The sequence below is a fragment of the Chiloscyllium plagiosum genome, chromosome 26 (assembly GCF_004010195.1).
Source record: "Chiloscyllium plagiosum isolate BGI_BamShark_2017 chromosome 26, ASM401019v2, whole genome shotgun sequence".
NCBI classification, from domain to species: Eukaryota; Metazoa; Chordata; class Chondrichthyes; order Orectolobiformes; family Hemiscylliidae; genus Chiloscyllium; species Chiloscyllium plagiosum.
Genome location: NC_057735.1, coordinates 50,568,194 through 50,591,045, shown reverse-complemented (window position 1 = coordinate 50,591,045; position 22,852 = coordinate 50,568,194). Strand labels below are relative to the sequence as shown.

The window sequence follows — 22,852 nt, the reverse complement described above, 5'->3', positions numbered from 1 at the left end:
CCTCCTTTTTTACCACCCTCCTTAATCTTACTGAAACATCTGTAACCAGGAACCTCCAACAACCATTCCTGTCCCTCTTCTATCCACGTTTCCGTGATGGCCACAACATCGTAGTCCCAGGTACCGATCCACGCCTTAGGTTCACCCACAAGTGCCAGACAATGACCATCTCCAACAAGAATCTAATCACCTTCCCATGATATTCAAAAGCATTATCATTGCTGAATCCCATACTATCAACATCCTGAGGTTTACTGTTGTCTAGAAACTTATTGGGCTGTCCATATAAATATCATAATGAAAACCACAGATCAGTGATTAGGAATTCTATGACAAGTTACTCACCTCCTGTCTCCCAAAGCCTATCTGACACAAGGCGCAAGTTGGGAATCTGTTGGAAAGTGGAATCCTTTTAAAAGTAGTCTAGTGAGAATTCAGGCCAGTGAGTTCCTCCGAGTGAAGGCAAGGGAAGCAAAGGAACCCTGAACGTAAAAGGATATTGACAGATTGATGAAGAAAAAGAGGAAGCATATGTCAGGAAAAGTGCATTAAAAACAGGGGAGGCGATTCAGAAGTATAGAGAGTGTAGAAAGTTGCTTAAAAAAGAAATTCGGAGGGCAAAGTGGAGCCACAAAATATCTTTGGAGGTCAGGATTAAGGAAAAACACAAGGCTGTTTATAAGTATATCAAGAGTAAGAGATTACCAGGGAAAAAGTGGGACCAATTAGAGATTGAAGGGGTATTCTCTGCATAGAGCCAGATGACTTGGGTGAGGTCTTAAATGCATATTTCTCTTCTGTATTCACAAAGGAGAAGGACATTGTAGCTAGGATTTCAGCTGGATGGTGAAGTTCTAAAATGCGTTAAGATCAATCAGGAGGAGGGATGAGATGTTTTAGCAGTCATAAACGTGCATAAATCTCAAGAGTTCTCAAGAAGGGTCGCTGAACCTGAAAAGTTAACTCCAATTTCTTTCCGCAGACACTGCCAGACCTGCTGAGCCTTTCCAGCAATTTCTGTTTTTGTTTCTGATTTCCAGCATCCGCAGTTCTTCCTGTTTTCATTTCATAAATCCCAAGGGCTTGATGAGATGTATCCCATGCTGCTATGGAAGGAAGAGGAGGAGATTGCTGTGGCTCTGGCAGAAGAAATATTTAATATTTTGCTGGCCATGATCAAGTGCCAGGTGACTGGAGAATAGCTACTATAGTTCAGCAGAAATAGGCCCGGTAATTGCAGATGAGTTAGTCTGACATCAATGGTAGGGAAATATTTGGAAAATTCAGATGGACAAGATTAATCATACTTGGAAAGGCAGGCACTGATCAAGGATAGTCAACATGGATTTGTAGGAGGGAGATGTCATCTAAATAATTTGAGTTTTTTGAAAAGGTGACTAAATATATTGAGGAGGGTAGTGCAGTTGATGTGGTTTACATGGACTTCAGTAAGGCCTTTGACAAGATCCTGCATGGAAGACTGGTCTGAATGGTAAGAGCCAATGGGATACAAGACAAGGTGGCAAACTGGATCCAAAAATGGCTAACAATTAGGAGACAAAAGGTGATGATGGAGAGATGTTTTGTGATTGAAAGCCTTTGACCAGTGATGTACCACAAGATTGATGCTGGACCCTTGCTGTTTTTAATGTATACTAACAACTTAGATGTGAATGTAGAATTAGTAAGTTTAGAAATGACTCAAAAATTGGCAGTATTGTTGAGAGTGAGGAGGATCAGGCTACAGTCTGATATTGATCAGCTGGTAAATTGGACAGAGCAATGGCAGATGGAATTTAATCTAGATAAATGGGAGATGATGTGTTTTTGGAGGTCTAATAAGGGAATACACAATGAATGGTAGGTTCCTCAGGACTTCTGATGAACAAAGGAACCTCGGTGTATGAGTCTGTAGATCCCTGAAGGTGTCAGCACAGATAGACAGGATGGTAAAGAAGGCATACAGGATGCTTGCCTTTATTATGCAGGGCATAGAATATAGGAGCAAGGAAGTCTTTTACAATTTTATTAAACATTGGTTAGACCACAAATGGAACTGTGTGTGTTGTTCTGGTTGCCAAAAGGACTTGATTACACTGGAGAGGGTGCAGAGCAGATTCACCATGATGTTGCCTGGGATGGAAAGTCTCAGTTATGAGGAGACACTGGCTCAGCTGGGTTTTTTTTCCTTGAAGCAGAAGAGGCTGAGAGGGATCTGATTGTGGTAGACAAAATTCGGAAAGGAACAGGCAGGTTAGATCATGAGAAACCTTTCCCCATGGCAGATATTTCCAAGACCAGACGACATAAATTTAAGATGAGAAACAACTAGTTTGGAGGAGATCTGAGAAAAACAATTTTCATCCAGACAGTGGCAGAAAGATGGAACATGTTGTCTGACAGATTGATGGAGGTCACTGGATGGGCACTTAAAATGCCAGGGCATAGTTGGCTATGGACTAATGGGATTAGACTGGTTTGGTGTTTGTTGATTAGCGTAGATGTAGTGGACCGAAGGACCTGTTTCTGTCTGAATTTATGACTGTCCACTTGCCTGGATAATAGAGTTCCAACAAAACTCAAGAAGTCATCAGCATCCTAGACAAAAAAGTCACATGTTTGGCACAAGGATCTACCACCTTGGATATTTACCAACACACAGTGGCAACAGTGCATACCATCTACAAGATGAACTGCAGCAATTCACCAAAGTTCCTTCAACAGCCCTGTTCAAACTCACAACGCCTACCATCCAGAGATGCAAGGCAGTAGAAACATGGCAAACCACCACCTGCAAGTTCCCCATCGAGCCACTCGCCATCCCGACTTAATAGTATGGTATCAGGCCATTTGGCCCATCAAGTCCATTCCAACCTTCCGAAGAGCATCCCACTCAGTCCAGACCCCTCTCCTATCCCTGTAACCTTGCATTTCCCATTACCATTCCGCCTAACCTGCACGTCTTTGGACTGTGGAAGGAAACCAGAGCACCCATAGGAAACCCACGCAAATGCAGGGAGAATGTACAAACTCCAAACAGACAGTCACCCAAGGGTAGAATCAAATCCAGGTCACTGGCACTATGAGGCAACAGTGCTAACCATTGAGCCACCGTTTTGCCTGACTTGAAACTATATATCACTATTACTTTGGTGGAACTCCCTCCCCTAACGGCATTGTGGGTTTACATGTGGTTCAAGGGGTATCTCACCACTGCCCTTTCATGGCAACTAGGTTCGTGCAATAAATACTGGCCCAGCCGATGATACCAACATCCCTGAAATGATTTTTTAAGAAACTATCTAAAGTTTTCTCCACTTTAGAGTGTTCCATTGTATTATTTAACTCAAGATATCTAAACCTGGATTAGTTTGGGTGCACAGACAGTTCAGCTAATCAATCAAAGCTCAAAATGAAATAATGCTGGAGAAACTCAACATCATGTTGGTGAGAAAACAGAGTTCATGCTTTGAGTCCAATATGACCTCATCAGATAAAGTATGGGACTTGGGTTTGAATTCCACCATGGTAGATGATGAAATGTTAATCCAGTGTCTGAGTGGCCTAATGGCTCAGTAGTTAGCACTGCTACCTTGCAGTGCCAGAGACCCAGATTTGGTGACTGCCTGTTCTCCCTGTTTCTGCCAGATGGTCTCATTTCCTCCACAGTCCAAAATTTTGCAGGTTAGGTAGATTGGCCATGCTAAATTGCCCCATGTTGTGCAGGCTAGGTAGCTTAGTTATGAAAAATGTGGGGTTATGGGAATACTGTGAAGGGCTGGATCTGGGTGGGATGATCTTTGGAGGGTAAATGCAGACTCAGTGGGCCAAATGGCCTCTTTCTGGTGTGTAGAGATTCTATGAACATTAACACTGACCTGCTGTCTTTTTCCAATGAAAAGTTCACAACTGCTCTGACTCTTCTTGAGATATAACAGCTGTGTTCTTAATGGCCTGGTCTGGTTAACCATGGTGGCAGGAACACTCCTGAAACAGTGTTGCTTTCATATTATTCTGGACTTTCACTGTTTAATATGAAAGCAATATACTTAAAGGCCCTAAATATCTGACTCTTAATTTTAAATGCTACTCCGATCTTACCAAATGTCTCAAAGTTTGCAGGATCATCCCTTCAAAAACATGCATAATTCAGATGCTTGAATGTTGCCCTTTAAACCAATAAAACATTATTATGTAAATAAAACATTATAGAACATTATCAACATAATAGGTCTCAAAGATGCAACCTGGACTGTCAACATCATTTATATTTATAAATGCTTTTGTTTCAAGTCTATAGTCTTCCTTCTGCATTTGTTTCATAAACATTTCATTCTAAAAAGTGTCATAGGAGAATGCAGCCATTATGTTGACTGAGCCACATTTCCATGAATATGTGCTGAAAAAAAAGTGAAACATTTTTCTAAAATTATATTTTCAATTGTGAAAGAGTCCATTCTAACATTTGTACCACTCTTTAAAACCACTCACAATTAACCTGCTTAAGGAGTAGCATAGTGGTCCAGTGGTTAGCACTGCTGCCTCACAACAACAGGAACCTGGATTCAATTCCAGCCTCAGGCTACTGTCTATGTAGAGTTTACATGTTCTCCCTGTGCCTGCGTGAGTTTCCTCCCACAGTCCAAAGATGTGGAGGGTGGGTGTATTAGCCATTAAAAGTTGCCCATGGTGTCCAGGGATGTGTAGGTTAGCTGGTTAACTACAGGAAATGCAGGGTTACAAAGTAGGAGGAAGGCCTGGGTAGGATGATCTTCAGAGGTCGATGTAGACTTGATAGACCAAATGGTCATTCCTGAAGAAGGGCTCGTGCCCGAAATGTCGATTCTCCTGCTCCTTGGATGCTGCCTGACCAGCTGCGCTTTTCCAGCAAAACATTTTCAGCTCTGATCTCCAGCATCTGCAGTCCTCACTTTCTGCTCGATGGACCAAATGGCCTACTTCCGCACAGTGGGGATTCTTTGAAAGCTCCTAAGACACATCTTCGATCACTTGTTCAGATCCATTATGTTATCCTCAGAATCAACTGCAAATGCTCCCCAACTATTGAAATCCATTTGTTTTGCATGTCACAACATGCAACTTTTCCTCAAGTTTCCTAATAGCCACCAAAAGCTGAGGACTTCAACTCTGAGTCCTGACCCCAAACTGTTCTACAGCCATTGCCTTTTTTTATTCAGGCTATGAGCTATCCTTTCACTATTGTGTGTGTAAAAACAGTTACTGCCATCTTTCCCTCTTGTGTGACCAGTCTGTCTCTGTTATATGATCACTGTCTATATAAGAATCACCTACCATGACACTGGACTTTCTTATTCCTTAAACACATGCTGCTATCTGCATATTTGTTCTGCCAATCATCCCGAACATTCTAAACATTTTAAACTTGCTTGTGGCTTTTCTTGCATGCCCTGTAATTATTCTGGCTCTCCGTTCACTAGACCCCTCTGATAAAACCAAAATATCCAATGAAAATTGGCTTGTGCCTGTGATAGCTCAGTCACGTGTCATAATGTATGAAGGCCTTGGTCAACTGCATTCTGTTCCTGAAAACCTTTGTCACAGAGCATATGAGCATTTGAAGTACAATTTACTTAGAATCCAAAATATTGTCATTAGTTCCAACTAATCATGATGGATGAACAGTAATAGTTTGATTGTTTGTAAGCACTGTCTTCCTGGAGGGATTAAATGAATGTACTGGCTGTATTGGAATTCCATTTTGAGGTATACAAGATGAGTCAGATATATAAAAGATGTATCATTTACAAGTTTTACTTGTCTTTCTTTCTGCGTTACCATCATTACTACTTCCCCAGAGTTTTTCATTCCATATGATCCTTTCCTTTCTAATGCATCTTGTGAATTAAATTTGCTCTCAGATGTATTGGTTTAATGCCTCAGATGTTTCTGGATCTGTTTGAAGCATCAACATTATTGTAAAGAACAAAAGGCAGTTCACCTTCGTTTTCTATGTTTATCATTCAGTTCGGTCCATCACATCATCACATTCCCTATTATTTACCCCATCTCCTTCAGTTCTGACTTTGTTGGGTGCAACTTTACATGGAAGCCAGAAAGTTGCACATTCAGTTTCAAATCAGGCTCACAACCCAGTGCACTCTCCTTGTTAGTAAGCACCATTCCTGAAGTATTCCAACATTTCTCTAAATTCCACACATATTCACCCTCTTTGCTTCTAATAGGTACTGCTAGTATTTGAATTTCTATGTCATCTTTAATCTGTTCCTATCTAATATGGTACCGCTTTCTCCTCTATTATCCAAACCTCTCACTCCTTTGTGTACTTTATTTGTCTTTTCCACTATGTGCTGGTGTGAATCCCCCTGTTAATTTACTTTCAACCTTAGCTGACAAGTGGCAAATAATATTCATGCAACACAACTGCCAGGCAATAACCATTCCCATAAGAACTATATAATCATTGTTCTTTGGCATTCAATGGTATCACATCACTGAATTCCCCCACTGTCAACGTCCTGGGTATTACCATTGCTCAAAAATTGAACTAGACTAGTCATAGCAGAACTGTAGTTACAAGAGCAGGTCAGAGGCCAGGAATCTTGCAACGAGTAACTCACGTCCTGACTCCCCAAAGCCTGTCCACCATTATGGGTTAACCTACAGCACGTGGACTGCAGCGATTCAAGAAGGCAACTCACCACAACCATCTCAAGGGTGACTAGGGATAGGCAAAAAATCCTGGCCAGCAGTGACGTCCACATCTCACAAGTGACTAAAAGAAAATGATATGGCTCTTGTTCACATAGCTATAAAATGTTATTATTGTTATTCTTAAACTTGTCCTTTTGTCATTTTTTTTACTGTCAGGTCAGGGTTACCTCTCTTTCTTGTAGATGATGGACAAGTTTTGGGGAGTCAGGGTCTGAGTTAGTCACTGCTGGATTTCCATCTGCTGACCTACTCTTGTAGCCACAAAACTGGTAGGGCTAGTCCAGTTTAGTTTCTGGTAAATGGTAACCCCCAGGATATTGATTGTGGGAGAATTAGTGATGGGAATGCCACAAAGCAATGATTACATTCTCTCTTGTTCAAAATTGTTACTGCCTGGTGTGGTAGGATGTGTGGTATGAATGTTAGTTGGCACTTTCTCAATTTATTCATTTGTGGCATGCGGGCGTTGCTGGCTGGCCAGCATTTATTGCCTGTCCTTTGTTGGCCTTGAGAAGGTGGTGGTGAGCTACCTTCTTGAACTGCTGTAGTCCTCCTGCCATTAGGGAGGCAATTCCCGGATTTTGACCCAGTGACAGTGAAGGAACGGCGATATATTTCCAAGTCAGGATGGTGAGTGGTTTGGAGGGGAACTTGAAGGTGGTGGTTGTCCCATATATGTACTGCCCTTATCCTTCTAGACGGAAGTGGTCATGGGTTTGGAAGGTGCTTTCTAAGGATCTTTGGTGAATTTGTGCATTGCATCTTGTAGATTGTAGTCACTACTGCAATTCAGTGTCGATGGTGGAGGAAGTCTGCTTGTGGATATGGTGCCAATCAAGCGAGCTGCTTTGACCTGGATGGTGTCAAGCTTCTTGAGTGTTGTTGGATCTGCAACTCATCCAGGCAAGTAGGACGGGTTTAGTTTTGGAACATGGTCGGTGTGGACTAGTTGGACCGAAGGGTCTGTTTCCAGGCTGTATGACTCAATGACTATTACTATGAGCGTAACTTGTGCCTTGGAGATGGTGGACAGACTTTGGGAGTCAGGGGGTGAGTAACTTGTCACAGTACTTCTAGCCTCTGACCTGCTGTTGTATGTGGTGTGTTTATGTGGTGAGTCCTGTTGAGTTTCTGGTCAGTGATAATCCCCAGGATGTTGATATAGGGTATTCAATGATGGTAACACCATTGAATGTCATGGAACAGTGGTTAGAGTGTCTCTTATTGGTAATGGCCATAGCCTGGCCTTTGTATGGTGCAAATGTTACTTGCCACTTTTTAGTCCAAGCCTGGATATTGTCCAGATCTTGTTGGATTTTAACATGGGCTGCTTCAGTATCTGAGGAATTGCAAATGGTGATGAACACTGTGCAATCATTGGCAAACATCCCGACTTCTGACCTTATGATGGAGGGAACATCAATGATGAAGCAGCTGAAAATGGTTGGGCCTAGGAAACAAATTGAGAAACTGCTGCAGAGATGTCCTGGAGCTGCGATGACTGCCCTCCAACAACCACGAGCATCTTCCTATGTGTCAGGACTGACTCCAATGACCAAAGAGTTTGCCCCCAATATCCATTGATTCCAGTTTTCCTAAGACTTGTGAGTCCAAACCTGGATATTGTCCAGGTCTTGTTGCATTTGGACATGGACTGTTTCATTATCTGAGGAGTCATGAACGGTGCTGAATATTGTGCAATCATTAGTAAACATTCCCCTTTTCCCTCATGATTGAGGGAAGCAGCTGAAGATGGTTGGGCGGAAGATTCTAATCTGACAAGCACCTACAGAGATGTCCTGAAGCTGAGATGACTGACTGACTATGGTGCCAGGTGTGAATCCAAGCAGATAATTTTCTCCCTGATACCCATTGATTCCAGTTTTGCAAAGATGCTTTTTAATGCCATACTTGGTCAAATGTAGCCTTTATGTGAAGGGCTATCACTCTCACCTCACCTTTGGAATTCAGCTCTTTTGTCCATGTTTGAACCAAGGCTGTAATGTGGTCAGGAGCTGAGTGACCCTGGGAGAATCTATACTGGGTGTTACTGAGCAGGTTATTGCTAAACAGATATTGCTTGATAACATTATTGATAATACCTCATCACTTTACTGATGATCAAGAGCAGACTGATGGGGCAATAATTGGCTGGGTTAGATTTGTTCTGCTTTTTATGGAACGGACATACCTGGGCAATTTTTCCTCTGGTCAGGTGGATTCCAGTCTAGTAGCAGCAGCAAGTTCTGGAGCACAAGTCTTCAATGCTACTGACAAATGTTGTCAGGGCCGATAGCCCTTGCAGTATCCAGTGCCTCCAACTGTTTCCTAACATCATTTGGAGGGGATTGAAGTGGCTGAAGACTGGTATTTGTAATGCTGAGGATCTCTGGAGGAGGCCGAGATGGATCATCCACTTGTCACTTTTGGTTGCAGATTGCTGCGAAGGTTTAAGCCTTATCTTTTGCACTGATGTGTTCGGCTCTTCCATCATTGAGAATGGGGACATTTGTGGAGCCTCCTCCTCAAGTGGTTTGCTTAATTGTTGACTTATTTTTATTCATTCACAGGATTTGGGTGTCACTGACTAGACTAGCATTTATTGCCCATCCCTAACTGCCCAGAGGGCAATTAAGAGTCAAGCACTTTTTTGTGGGTCTGGAGTCACATGTAGGCCAGGCCAGGTAAGGATGGCAGTTTCCTTCTCTAAAGAACATTTGGGAACCAGGTGGAATTTTCCAAAGTGGATTCATGGTCATCTTTAGACACTTAATTCCAGATTTTTATTGAATTCAAATTCCTCCATCTAAGGTTGTGGGATTCAAACCCGGATCCCCAGAACAGTACCTGGATCTCTGTCCAGTGATAATGCCAGCAAGCCATTGTCTTCCCTCCAGCATTCACAACTGGATGTGGCAGGACTGCAAGGGTCAATCTGATCCATCATTTGTGGAATCACTTAACTCTGTTTATTATTTGCTGCAAATGCTCTTTATTGAGTAGTCTCATTTTGTAGCTTCATCAGGTTGACCCCTTCATTTTTAAGTATGCTTGGTGCTGCTCCTGGCATTCCCTCCTGCACTCTCCGTTGAACCTGGGTTTATCTCCTGGGTTGATGGTAATGCTTGAGGGGGAATATTCCAATCCATGTGGTTGCAGGTTGTGCTGGAGTGCAATGTTGCTGCTGCTTATGGCCCACAGGACCTCATGGAAGCCCAATTTTAAGTTGCTAGACCTTCTTAAAGTCTGTTCCATTTAGCACAATGAAAGTGCCACACAACATGATGGAAGCCATCCTTAACTTGAAGGTGGGATTTCACCTCCACAAGGATGTGTAGTGGTCACTTTTATGGACACTGTCATGGGCAGATGTATCTGTGGCAGGGAAATTGGTGAGGATGAAATCAAGGATTTGCTAGAAGCCTCCACATAATTTCATTAGAAATGGTACCTTGAGGTACCATCACTATCCGTCTTGAGGAATAAGTGGTCAGATTGTGGTCAAGTGTTGAGACTTGATAACCAGGACCAGCTTGCCATGACATCTGCCTTCCTCCGTTGCAGCCAGTAAGATGCACAGTCTTTGTCTGTTATGGCACTGAGGACTTTTAAGCACTTTGCCTGACACTTGCCCATGATCTTGCCAACATAGGTGGACTTGCTTGGAGCAAGGAGTTCCCCTCAGTATTGCTCAAGGGATCACTGGAGCACGCAAGCCTCTCTACCACATCAAGATGATAATCCGCAGAGGGATCAATTAGTGTGTAGGATTAATTAGTCAGGTCGTATTGAAAGATCCTCTGGGAAAAATGCAGTCATAGTGCAATTGAATTCCACATAAAATTTGAAAACAACTCACTCCAATTACAAACAAGAATTTTAAATGGAAACAAAATCGACTACCTTAGCATGAGGAGAGAGCTGTCTTAGATTGACTGGATCAATTAGCTGAAAGGTATGACAATATGGAGTAGTGGCAAATGTTTAAAGAAAACTTCCAAATGTGTTCAGTAAATATCCATTCCTTTGAAAAGCAAAAGCTTTCTGGAACAGATGCTTCCGTAGAGATATTGCTCTTCCAAAAGAGGTTAAGGATAGTTTTTTATTAAAAGAAGTTTATAACATTGCAAAAGTATAGTCAGATGTCTGAGCATGCTTGAAAATGTAGCACATGAACAGATCTGATCCCAGTGTCCCAAGGGTTTGAAACCTTCCCTTCTGCACTATCCTTCAAGGTACATATTAATCATCCTTGTCTTTCTATTTCTACTCTCGCGAGCAATGGAAGTAATTTAAAGGTTACTATTCTTGAGATTCTACTTTGAATTTCCTCCCTACCTCCTCAAAATCTGACGTAATGATCTGTAAAGAATTTCAAAAATAACAAATTTGATTTCAACCAAATATTCAAGCAAATAGGGTTATTTAATTATTTTCATCTGTAAGGCCAGCACTTGTGCACTATCATGAATTGCAATGAACTAAGAAAGGAAAGGATTATTTTTATAAAACAATCTCTTCAATGTCTTTCACTGTTGCACAAAAGCCAAACCAAATCCAAATGTGTCTTTTTTTATCCTTGTTCTTGATACACACTCTCAAGTTCAAATGAACAGACTCACCAACTGCACCTTCATGCAATGTTGAAATATTAATTTCCATCATGGGTTATGAATTCAAAAGTGCTTAATTTTCTTCTGCAACTGATTCAGATAAAACAAATTAAAATTTCCCAAAAAAAAAACAAGATGACGTATACTGAAGGTAAATAGAGGACAGCCTATCCTCAAATCACATGAAAAATGAGACCGCCAAAGGGTTAAACGGCTTCGAGCTCTATGTACAAAGGATGGCGCTGCAGTCACAACAATCAAACACACAGTCAGGAGAACCTTCAAGGGAATTAAACAGGGAAACTTTCACTTCCCCTCAGTACTTTTCATTTCATTTTTCTTGACACATCTAATTGCAACATTCCAATTCACAATTTATTGTCATCTCAGCAGCTTATTATGTGCCGTGTCCTCAGCTCACAATGCCACTCTGGCCACTGCAGTTACATTTCGGAGACCGTGTCACATTGCATCAATTATGTCAACCACTCAAATTCCTAAGTTACACAGATTTCATTTCACCGCTCTTTCTTTTCCCAGAGATTTCCAAACTCAAGTCTCTGTCCTATGTGCACAATTAGTCTCATACTCCGGGCAACACCTCCATTCATCCAGCATAAACTGACCATGGAATGACTTAATTCTTTTCTCAAATGAGTACTGTCAAAAAACGAACCTAAGTTAGTGTTAGGCAATTTCTTAAACTCTTTATCGCTGGTCAGCCTTGCATACTTCCTGATCACTTCAGTAATACTTGAGCAAGTTACACATGGTTCAAGTAACAATTACAAATGAACAACGGAGTCTGTCATTTCCCACAGGCCAATCAAGCCCAGCCCAACACACTGACTACCAGCTCTGCTCTCTGCCTAATACCCAGAGGAATGATGTGCTTGCACGAGAGAGAGGGGGGGATGTTGCATGCCATGGAGAATTTTAGTTATGAGGAAGGATTTGATAGTTTAAGGTTCTTTTCTTGCAACAGAGGGGATGGAGGGGAGACCAAAATGAAATGGATCAAATTTTGAGTAGACGAGAAGGTTCTCCAATTTTGTTTTTCTTTTCTGAGGAAGAATCAAAGGTTTACTCACTTGATTCCTGGGATGGCAGGACTGACACATGAGAAAAGATTGAATCAGTTAGGATTGAATTCAGTGGAGTTTAGAAGAATGAGGGGGTCTCTCATTGAAACTAAAATTAGACAGATTAGACACAACGGTGGGGGAGTCCAGCATCAGGGATCATATTTTCAGGATAAGGGGTAAATCTTTTAGGACTGAGTTGAGGAGAAATTTCTTCAACCCAAAGAGTGGTGACCCTGTGGAATTCACCATCATAGAAAATGATTGAAGCCGAAACATGATGTATTTTCTAGAAGGAGGTAGCTATAGTTCTTGTGGCCATAGGGATCAAGGGATTTCAGGGGAGCACAGCATTAGGGTATTGATGTTGTGGTTCTGTTCGCCAAGCTGGGAATTTGTGTTGCTCGGTGAACACAACCACAACAGCGCCTGAGCTACAAATCTTCTCACAAAGTTTGATTAGGGTATTGAACTTGATGATCACCTATCATTGTATTAAATGGTGGAGCAGGCTCAAGAGGTCTAATGGCCTACTCCTGCTCCTATCTTCTACATTTCCATATTCCCCTTGGCTGAGGATTCTATAACCAGGGGCATAGATTTAGGTTAAGGGGTAGAAGTTTCAATGGGAATTTGAGGGGGCTGTTTTTTACCCTAAAGGCAATGGGGATCAGGAACTCACAGCCTGAAAGGCTAGCTGGGAGAGGCAGAGACCTCAAAATGTTTGTTTTACAGTTGAAAATATAGTTGAAGTACTGGAACTTGCAGGTAACAAACCAAGAGCTGGAAAGGGGGGGATTAGTCTGAACATCTCCTTGTGCCAAATGGCCTTCTCTTGTACAATGCAATTTCAATGGGTTGACCCTGCTCAAGTTCCGTTTCTCTCTCTCTCGCCTTCCTGGGCTCCATCCCAACTGAGAATCACAGTCCCACTCAATATCATCTTGAGTCATGATATCTCATGGTGGTATCTAATAATGTGTAGAAAATATATGGCCCAAAGAACATAACATAATTCCACTGCTTCATGTGAAATTTGATGCTTTACACAGAAAAATTTAAAAAAAGACAGTTACTTTCACACAGAGTGACATTCCTCACAACAGATATGGGTCCTCATTATCTCAGGACACACAGACATTTGTTTGAGAAAAGGCAGATTGATCTCTAATTGACCTGTGATATGGTTCCAAGAACAATTAGCCTCAGCCATTTATTAACAAATATAGTTTTGCATTCATTCACAGGAAATGAATGCTGCGCCCACAGTTACTGCCTGTCCCTAAGAGCCCTTGAGATGGTGGGGTGAGCTGCCTTCTTAAACTACTGCAGTCCATGTGCTGTGGGTAGACCCAAAATGCTGTCAGGGAGGGAATTCCAGGATTTTGACTCAGCGACAGTGAAGGAAAGGCAATATATTTGCAAGTCAGGGTGGTGAGTGACTTGGAGGGAAAGTTGCAGGTGTGTTGTTCCAAAGTATTTGCTGCCTTTATCCTCAATGTCATGAGTTTGGGAGGTGCTGTTGAAAAACCTTCATGAATTCTTTCACTGAGTCTTGTAGATTGTATACATTGCTGTTACTAAGTGTCAATGGTGGACGAAGTGGATATTTGTGGATGTGGTGCCAATCAAGTGGACTGCTTTGTCCTGGATTTTGTCAAGCTTCATGAGTTTTGGGGGCTATGCCCATTCAGCCAAGTGAGGAGTATTCCATCACTCTCTAAACTTTTCTCTTGTAGATGGGGAACTTGCTCTGGGGAGTCAGGAAGTGAGTTACTTGCTGAAGTATTTATTCCCTCTGACAGAGTCTTGTAGCCACAATATGAATATGGCTAGACCAGTTCAGTTTCTGGTCAATGGTATATCCAGGATGTTGATAGAGACTTTGATATCCATAGAATTTCATTCCATTTTAACTACTTACAGGATCAAGTATGCATTGGGATGCTCCCAATGTTGATAATGGGGGAATTCAGTGATAGTATCACGGTTGGATGTCAAGAGGTAATGGTTAGATTCTCTTTTGTTGGAGATAGTCATTGCCTGACATTTGTGTGGCACAAATCTTACTTGCCACTTGTCAGCCCAAATTGTCCAGGTGTTGTTGCATTGGGACCTGGACTGCTTCAGTAACTGAGAAGTCACAGATGATGCTGAACATTATGCAAGCACTAGCAAAAATCCCCACTTCTGACATAATGATGGAGGGGAGGAAATGTACCTTGTGGGAGGAGGGTGTTTAATTTTGGGTGTTGACCAATCAGGTGCTCAAATGGAAGGCCTGCCTCATTAGTATACACATAGTGAGATGCTCAACTTGATTAGTCATCACATGGCTGGGTGAAATGTCGATCCAGTTGTGGAGAGAGGGATTACCTGAGGTATGTATTGTGGGGTCGGAAGCTACACAGCCAAACTTACTGACCCCAGAGAATGAACTCAATCGTGCTAATTCATTGGAGGCATCCCAATATACACTTGCTCCAGTAAGTAATCAAAATGGAAGAGAGTTCTACGGATACCAAGTCTCTGATATAATCAGATAGGTCCACCATCCTCTAGAAGGCCAGAGGGAAATGAGAAATTGAATGAGAGTGAGATAATGACTCTGCCACATTTCTGATGTCTCTGCTACCACTCTGATTCCACTGAGCAGAGTATGCAACACCCACCCCCCACCACCACCCCCCAACCCCCCAAACAGCACGCCCCAATGCCATGTAGTTAGTGCCTGAAGGGGGCTGACTGATATCTGCTTGCCACTTGCCATTTGATATCTGCAGCTATCTGCTGCAGTGTTATAGTGTAATAATCATGTGTATGCCCTTGGTACGAATTCATGGCCCAAGTATATCCTGATTTAATGTGGGCAAGGAAACTGGTGACTCATTAACTCAGATGAAAGAGAGGAACAAGTTAGAAAAGAGAGGAGAACTGTGAAAATGTGACTGGCATCATAAAATCTGACTTTGAAGTTTTTTTTAAATGAGAATGCAGTGAGAAACACAAACTCAGAAAACAAAATCAATAAAAAGCCCAGTTCCAATTGTAATAGTGAATGTATTTCAACATCTTCTGACAGGTTTGGCACTGTCAATGTGTGACAAGTCCCACCTTACTTCTATTTTTCTGGCACATTATTGACAGGGAGAAGAGTCTCAGACTGATTCAATGAGCAATATTCATTGGGTAACTTTGTGAAATCCTGTAAATCCTGTCCATCAGCGAAAGACTAGGTTTTCCTAGTTAAATCAGTCAAGTGTAAGTGGTTACATCTGAGCTGTGAGTGGCTTTTTCTTTGTTTAAATATAATAATGTCTCAGGCCTGTAGACTGCTGTTAAGATTGGAACTGAAAATGTGTTGCTGGAAAAGCGGAGCAGGTCAGGCAGCATCCAAGGAGCAGGAGAATCGACGTTTCGGGCATGAGCCCTTCTTCAGGAATCCTGTTAAGATTGGAAGGCCCTCATACCCCAGGAAACCAGTGAACCAGTGGTCCAGGAAGGATTGTTAATTCAAAACTCATTCTCTTCGGAATTTCTGAAAGATTGGACACCACAGTTTGATGTTGTAAATATGGCAGTCATCTGATATCCCACATTTCACCAATAGCTAGCTCTCCGCTGAATGATCTGCACTAGATGAGGGAGGAATGTTGGCCAGGACATTGAGAAAATTCCCTATTTTTTGGGTTGGGTGTTGGGATAATTAAAGCTCACCTGATCAAATTAACCTTGGGCCATGGTGCGCTCAAAGAATAGCATTTCCAACAATGAGCCTCAAACATGACTATTGGACAGAGGTGAATGAATGCTGCCAAAAAAAACAAGAAGCCACTGAACTTCCTTGTGGAAAGCAGACGAATGGACAGAGGGAAAAGTAAAATAAAACAACAAGGGAGGATGCATTTAACATAGGAGCATGAAGAGGTTATGTGGCCACTTCAGCTGATCTTATACCATGATTCCATTCCCCACCTCATCATTGTATCTCTTGATTCCTACATATACTGGTCCAGTTTGTTCAGAAAGAGATTTATTTGCTGTATGTTCAAGTACCTTTCACTGTAATGCATTAACTTTCACAACATCAAGTGTTCTTGGTTAAGGGAGTCAGCCCAATGCAAAATTGAAACATAGGAAATCTGGAATGATGTCCTATCAGGCTGACTATTGAGTGGTTAATGTTTCTTGAAGTCCAGCAACCTTTCAGCTAGAGGGGAACTTATTGCAGCAGAAGGTTTTGGAGGACAAGTATTTGAGTGTATTTAAGACAGAGATAGATAAGTATTTGATTAGTAGGGGGATCAAGAGTTGTGGGGGGTGGGAAGGCAGGTGAATGGGGTAGAGCAATATATCAGTCATGATCGAATGGCGGAGCAGACTCGAATTACTGAATGGCCTAATTCTTCTCCTATTTCTTATGGTATCTCTTTCACCCTTCTTGACCTCCCTCCCTCTCTGTCACTCCCTCTCTCTTCCTCACCCTTTCCAAGCTCTGTCCCTCTCTCTCGCTCACTTTGAACATCATCTCTCGCTCTCCCTCACCCTCGTCATGCTCTGTCCTTCTCTCTCCCTCACCCTCCTCATGCGCTGTCCCTCTCTCTCTCTCTCTCTCCTTCTCCTTGAGCTCCATCCTTCTGTCTCCCTTACTCTCCTCTAGCTCCATCCCTCTCTTGCTTGTTTTCTATGCTCACTGCCTGGTCTGCCTGTTTGGGTTAATCTGATTAATTCTTTTGTCTTTCTATGTTGTTCCAGGTTATGTCACAGGACACAAGGAATCCTGCTGTTTCGCTATGATCTGGAACCTTTGTGGATTTGAAGACTGAGTCAGCTGAGTGTGAATACACATTTTATCAGAATATCATATGGTTGGAGGCAATTTCGTCAGCTCTCAAAATCTCGTGGAGCGATCTTTTCAGAGAATGGTCTTTGAAATTGCCACAGAAAAGCTCAAATTTGGAAATTAAGCCAAATCACGTTATTCCTATCTGTGTAACAGCAGTACTGATACAACAGTGCATTCTCCAATATCTTGAATCTGATTCCTCCAGGATTCATAAACCTAAGGATCTACCAGCTCCATAATCCTGTGATATCTCTTGTCACAATCCAGGTAGTTGTAGCATCAGGGACCTCGTATCTAGGGACCACAAGTTCCTAGCTCCAGTTGGTACTTCGCTCGCAGCTCGCAGCTTGTAATTGAGAAAGGTTTTGGTGCCTCCAGCAAGATGACAGTGGCCCATGGAGACAATGTGGATGAATTGGCTGCACTCCCTGTTCCGCCTCAGGATCTGTATGAGCCAGAGCAGGACCATGAGTGTTGTGAGAGGGTGGTGATCAACATCTCAGGTCTTCGCTTTGAGACTCAGCTCAGGACCTTGGCTCAGTTCCCTGATACCCTGCTCGGAGATCCTAAGAAGAGGATGGGTTACTTCGACCCTCTGAGGAATGAATATTTCTTCGATAGGAACCGTCCGAGTTTTGATGCTATCCTGTATTACTACCAGTCTGGGGGAAGGCTGCGTCGACCTGTCAATGTGCCCCTGGATATCTTCTCTGAAGAGATACGCTTTTATGAGCTGGGGGAGGAGGCGATGGAGATGTTCAGAGAGGATGAGGGTTTTATTAAGGAGGAGGAGCGGCCTTTACCCACGAATGAGTTCCAGCGCCAGATCTGGCTGTTATTTGAGTACCCTGAGAGTTCAGGCCCAGCACGCGTTATCGCCATTGTGTCTGTCATGGTCATTCTCATCTCAATCGTCAGCTTCTGTCTTGAAACTCTGCCTGCCTTTCGAGACGACAAAGAGAAAGCAATTGGAGGGAGACCAACATATAACAATGACACAATCCCCTTTCACACTCCGACATTTGCTGAGCCCTTCTTCATCGTTGAGACTCTCTGCATCATCTGGTTTTCCTTTGAATTTCTAGTAAGGTTGTTTGCTTCCCCCAGCAAACCCAGCTTCTTTCGAAACATAATGAACATTATTGATATCGTGGCCATCACCCCATACTTCATCACCCTGGGTACTGAGCTGGCAGAGCAGCAGCAACAGGCAGGCAATGGACAGCAGCAAGGGCAGCAGGCCATGTCTCTGGCCATCCTGAGGGTCATTCGCTTGGTCAGGGTCTTTCGGATCTTCAAGCTGTCCAGACACTCCAAAGGGCTACAGATCCTTGGGCAGACCCTGAAAGCCAGTATGAGGGAGCTGGGTCTCCTCATCTTCTTCCTCTTCATTGGAGTCATCCTCTTCTCCAGCGCTGTCTACTTTGCTGAGGCAGATGAAACAGCTTCCTACTTTGATAGCATCCCCGATGCCTTCTGGTGGGCAGTAGTGTCCATGACAACAGTGGGGTATGGAGACATGTACCCCATTACCATAGGGGGCAAGATGGTTGGCTCCCTGTGTGCCATTGCTGGAGTGTTGACCATTGCCCTCCCTGTGCCCGTCATTGTCTCCAACTTTAACTACTTCTATCACCGAGAAACAGAGAATGAGGAACAGGCCCAATACCTACATGTGAAGAGCTGCCCAAACATCCCATCCACGGCTGATCTGAAGAAGAGTAACAGCACTTCCAGTATCTGCAAGTCAGAGTACACAGAGACACAGGAGGGTGTGGGTGGTGTTCGGGAGCCCCCGGAACATAACCTTCACACTGACAATTGTACTTTACCAAACCCCAACTACGTGAACATCACCAAATTGCGGAGTGATGTGTGAGTGTCTCCTGGTTCCACACTAAGGACACAGATCTCACTGCTCTCTTGTCTGCTTGATGTCTCTGTAGCTTTTAGTGTTCTATATCAGAGCGTAAAATATTCACACAGTAACTGTGTCCTATTGAACCATCCCGATACATTCCAATCACACCTCAGTGCTGCGTTTAATCACTCACATAAGGTGCTGCCAACTTTAGAGTAAACCAAATGAAACAGGAGAGTCCTGTTCCTGCATCTGACAACCACATGTGTAGCAGGTGTTAGATAGAAGCCATGGAATTCCTCACAAGTGTAATCCAGTTAAGCGTATTTAACTAATACCATCGATTGTGGATCCCTCTGCCTGCATTTATTATCCTCTATTACTAAAATTATATAAGAATTACTCATGATTGTTGTTGGCCCAATCACTTATTTCCTTGCTCCAGCATTCCATTGTCTTCCTCTTTATGTTCAAAAAATCTTGACTCCTCATCCAGTTGCAGCTGTACAGATCAGTATAATTATTAAGCCTCAACGCTTTCTCCATCCCATTATCTACTCTCCCAGCTCACTAGCTACTGCCACGGTTACTGTTTGCAGCATTATCTGCAAAGATCACACTGGGTTGGGGGAGGTCCATTTTTCATTAATATCATTCAGAGCCACATTAACACATTCCCTTTCTGAGTCATCAAGGAGTTGGTGGATGTGGAAAATAAAGTGTAGGGACAGGGCAATATCATTTCAATTTGACATTTTGGGGCCCCAGTTGGAAAAGGACAACTTTTTGGGATTAGGAATTGGGAACAATTTTAGCAGAGGAGCTCAGGCACTGAAGAAACATCACGTTGAGCAAGCTGTGATCTGCACATATACCATCCTGATAAGTTGCCATCTTAGTAAAACTGTCTATCCTGGTGAAAGCAATGTTGCAGGATGCATCAGCAAACTGACCATGTTGCCATGGCACAGGAAGTCATTGAAGTGGGGCGAGTTAATAAGATTGCAATAATAGAAGACATCATAGCTGGGATACCTACACAGTTCACTGCAGTGCTGGTGATGCTTGCCCTGTACCTGGGTTCAGGACATTTGCTCAGGACTAGAGAAGGGCGTTGCAATGAGAGGGTAAGGACCCAATGGTCCTGGTTCATGTAGGTATGAAAGACATATATAGAACTAGGAAAGAAACTTCTCTTGAGGAAGTATAAGTTACAATGGTCAAATTTAATATACAAAACCTCAACCGTTATAATTTCTGCATTATTACCTGAGCCATCAACAAATTGGCATTGGGTAAATTAGATGAGAGGATTAAATATTTGATTCAAATGCAGTTGGGATTTCAAATCTAAGAGTGCACCATCAGATAAGGCGAGAGGTTACAAAATGGTAAACTACAGAACTAAAAAGGCTCTGTATCAGAATGTATGCAGCACTCATAACAAACTGGAACACAGCACAAATAGAAATAAATATGTATGATCTGATAGTCCTTACAGAGATATGACTGTAAGATGACAAAGATGAGGACTTGAATATTGAAGGGTACAAGACATTTAGGAAGGTCAGAATGCTAGGAAAAGGTGAAAGGATTCCTCGGTCAATTAAGGAAGACATTGGTGCAATAGAGAAAGATGATCTCCATTCTGAGGATCAGGATGTTGAACCAGTTTGGAGAGAAATCAGCAACAGTAAGAAGTTGCCTATGGGAATGGTATATAAACTCCCATGCAGAAATCATACTGTAGGATGTGGTATATAGGTTGAAATAATGAGGGCTTGTGGAAAAGTTAAAGCAATAATAATGAGTGATTTTAATTTACATATATTTTGAATAAATTGGATTGGCAAAGATAGTTTATGAATTTGTAGAACTCTTTGGGGAAGTTTCTTAGAGCAGTATGTTCTCAAACCAACCAAACAGCAGGTTATTTGAGATTTGGTAATTTGCAATGAGACAGGATTAGTTAATGAATCCATAGTGAAGGTATTCATATGTAGCAGTGATTATTATGATTGAATATCACATTCATCTTGACGGAGCGAAGATTGAATCTCAAACTAGTGTTTTAAACTTAATAAAGCTTTACTTAAATAACAGCAATATGGGACATTAGGCTACAGGACAGATCAGTGGCAATGTAGATAATTTTCAGCTGTCTTCACTGTAGAGGATATGAATAATATTCCAAGAAATAATTGTATAGCAAGAGGTGAAGAGAGGGAGAAACTTAAAACAATTGAAGTCACTAGGGAAAGGGTACTGAGACAATTATTACAATTAAACGCTGACAAGTCCTCAGGTTTCTAATGAACTTCATCCTAACAGAAGGGTGGCTGCTGAGGTAGTAGGTGCATTTTAATTTTCCAAAATTCTGTAAAGGTTCCATCAAATTGCAAAATAGTAAATGTGACACTTCATTCAGGGCAAGTGAGTTACAGAAAGCAGGAAACAACAGTCCAAGATCTGTGGTTTGCTAAAGGTTTAACAAATTTTTTCGACTTCTTTGATGATGTAACAAGCAAATAAAAGCAAAGTTCTTTTTAAGTTCCAGAGTCATAGATACTTACAGCATAGAAACATGTTGTCTGGCCCCTAGAGTCTACGTCAATCAAAAATAACTATTCTCATTCAATTTTCCAGCACTTGTCCCATAGCCTTGTAAACCTTGGCATCACAAGTGCACATCTAAATACTTCTTAAATGTTATGAGGGTTTCTGCCACTACTACCCTGACAGGCAGGAAGTTCTGAATTCACACCACCTTCTGAGTGAAAAAACCTTTCCTGACACCTTCACTAAACTTTCTGCCCCTTACCGTAAATCCATACCACCAAGGGGAAACCGTTCTCCTGTTTACATCCACCATAATTTTATACATCGCCATCACGTCCCCTCTCAATCTCCTTCACCCCAGTGCAGGTTCTGATGAAGGGTCACTTGACCCAAAACATTGGCTCTGCTGTCTCTCCTTAGATGCTGAGTTTTTCCAGTAATTTCTGTTTTTTCATAATCCCAGTCTCCTCATAATTAAAAGTGTCCAGCCTTGGGAACATCCTGCTAAATCTCCTCTGCACTATCTCCAGCATTTTCACATCCCTCCTGTAATATGGATTCCAAAAGTACACATTATACTCTAGTTCTGGCCTTACCAAATTTTATACAGTTCCAACATAACCTCTGTGCTCTTCAACACGATGCTTTGGCTAATAAAGGCAAATGCCCCACCTGTCTTCTTAACCATTTTATCTACTTGTTCTGCTGCCTTGAGAAACTGATCGACATGTACCCCAAGGTCCCTCCAAGTGTACTTAGAATTCCAGAATGATGAGGTGCCATATTAAAGATTATTAAGAAAAGTGAGAGTTGATGATCTTGGGATAACATAACAGATTTATGGATAGTTGGTTAACTAATAAAAATCACCGGGCATAAATGGGTGTTGGCAAAATGTGAAAACTGAAGTGCCAGAGAGGTCATTGCTAATTAGAATTCACATTAATGACAAAGATGCAGCAAACTTTGCTGATGATACAAAGGTAAGTAGGAAAGTAAAATGTGAAAAGGGCAAAAGAATCTGAAAAGGGATTTAGACATGTTTGTCAGTTGGCAAACAATTAACAGATGGATTATAATGTGGAAAAATGTGAAGTTTGTCCACTTCGACAGGAAGAATTGAAAAGCAGTGCACCATTTAAATAGAATTCTGAGGTATACAGGGACCTGGATATCC

At 42.2% G+C, this 22,852-nt stretch overlaps 1 protein-coding gene across 1 annotated transcript in view; it reads left to right on the top strand.

The window, feature by feature from the left end:
• LOC122563345 (potassium voltage-gated channel subfamily A member 2-like) overlaps window positions 1–22,061 on the top strand; it is a 38,455-nt gene extending 16,394 nt beyond the window's left edge. Inside the window, exon 2 of the mRNA XM_043717098.1 lies at window positions 17,165–22,061. Within this exon, the coding sequence (XP_043573033.1) occupies window positions 17,638–19,134 (1,497 nt within the window). The 5' untranslated portion in view covers window positions 17,165–17,637 and the 3' untranslated portion in view covers window positions 19,135–22,061. The remainder of the gene's footprint in view (window positions 1–17,164) is intronic.
• The last annotated feature ends 791 nt before the right edge of the window (window positions 22,062–22,852 follow it).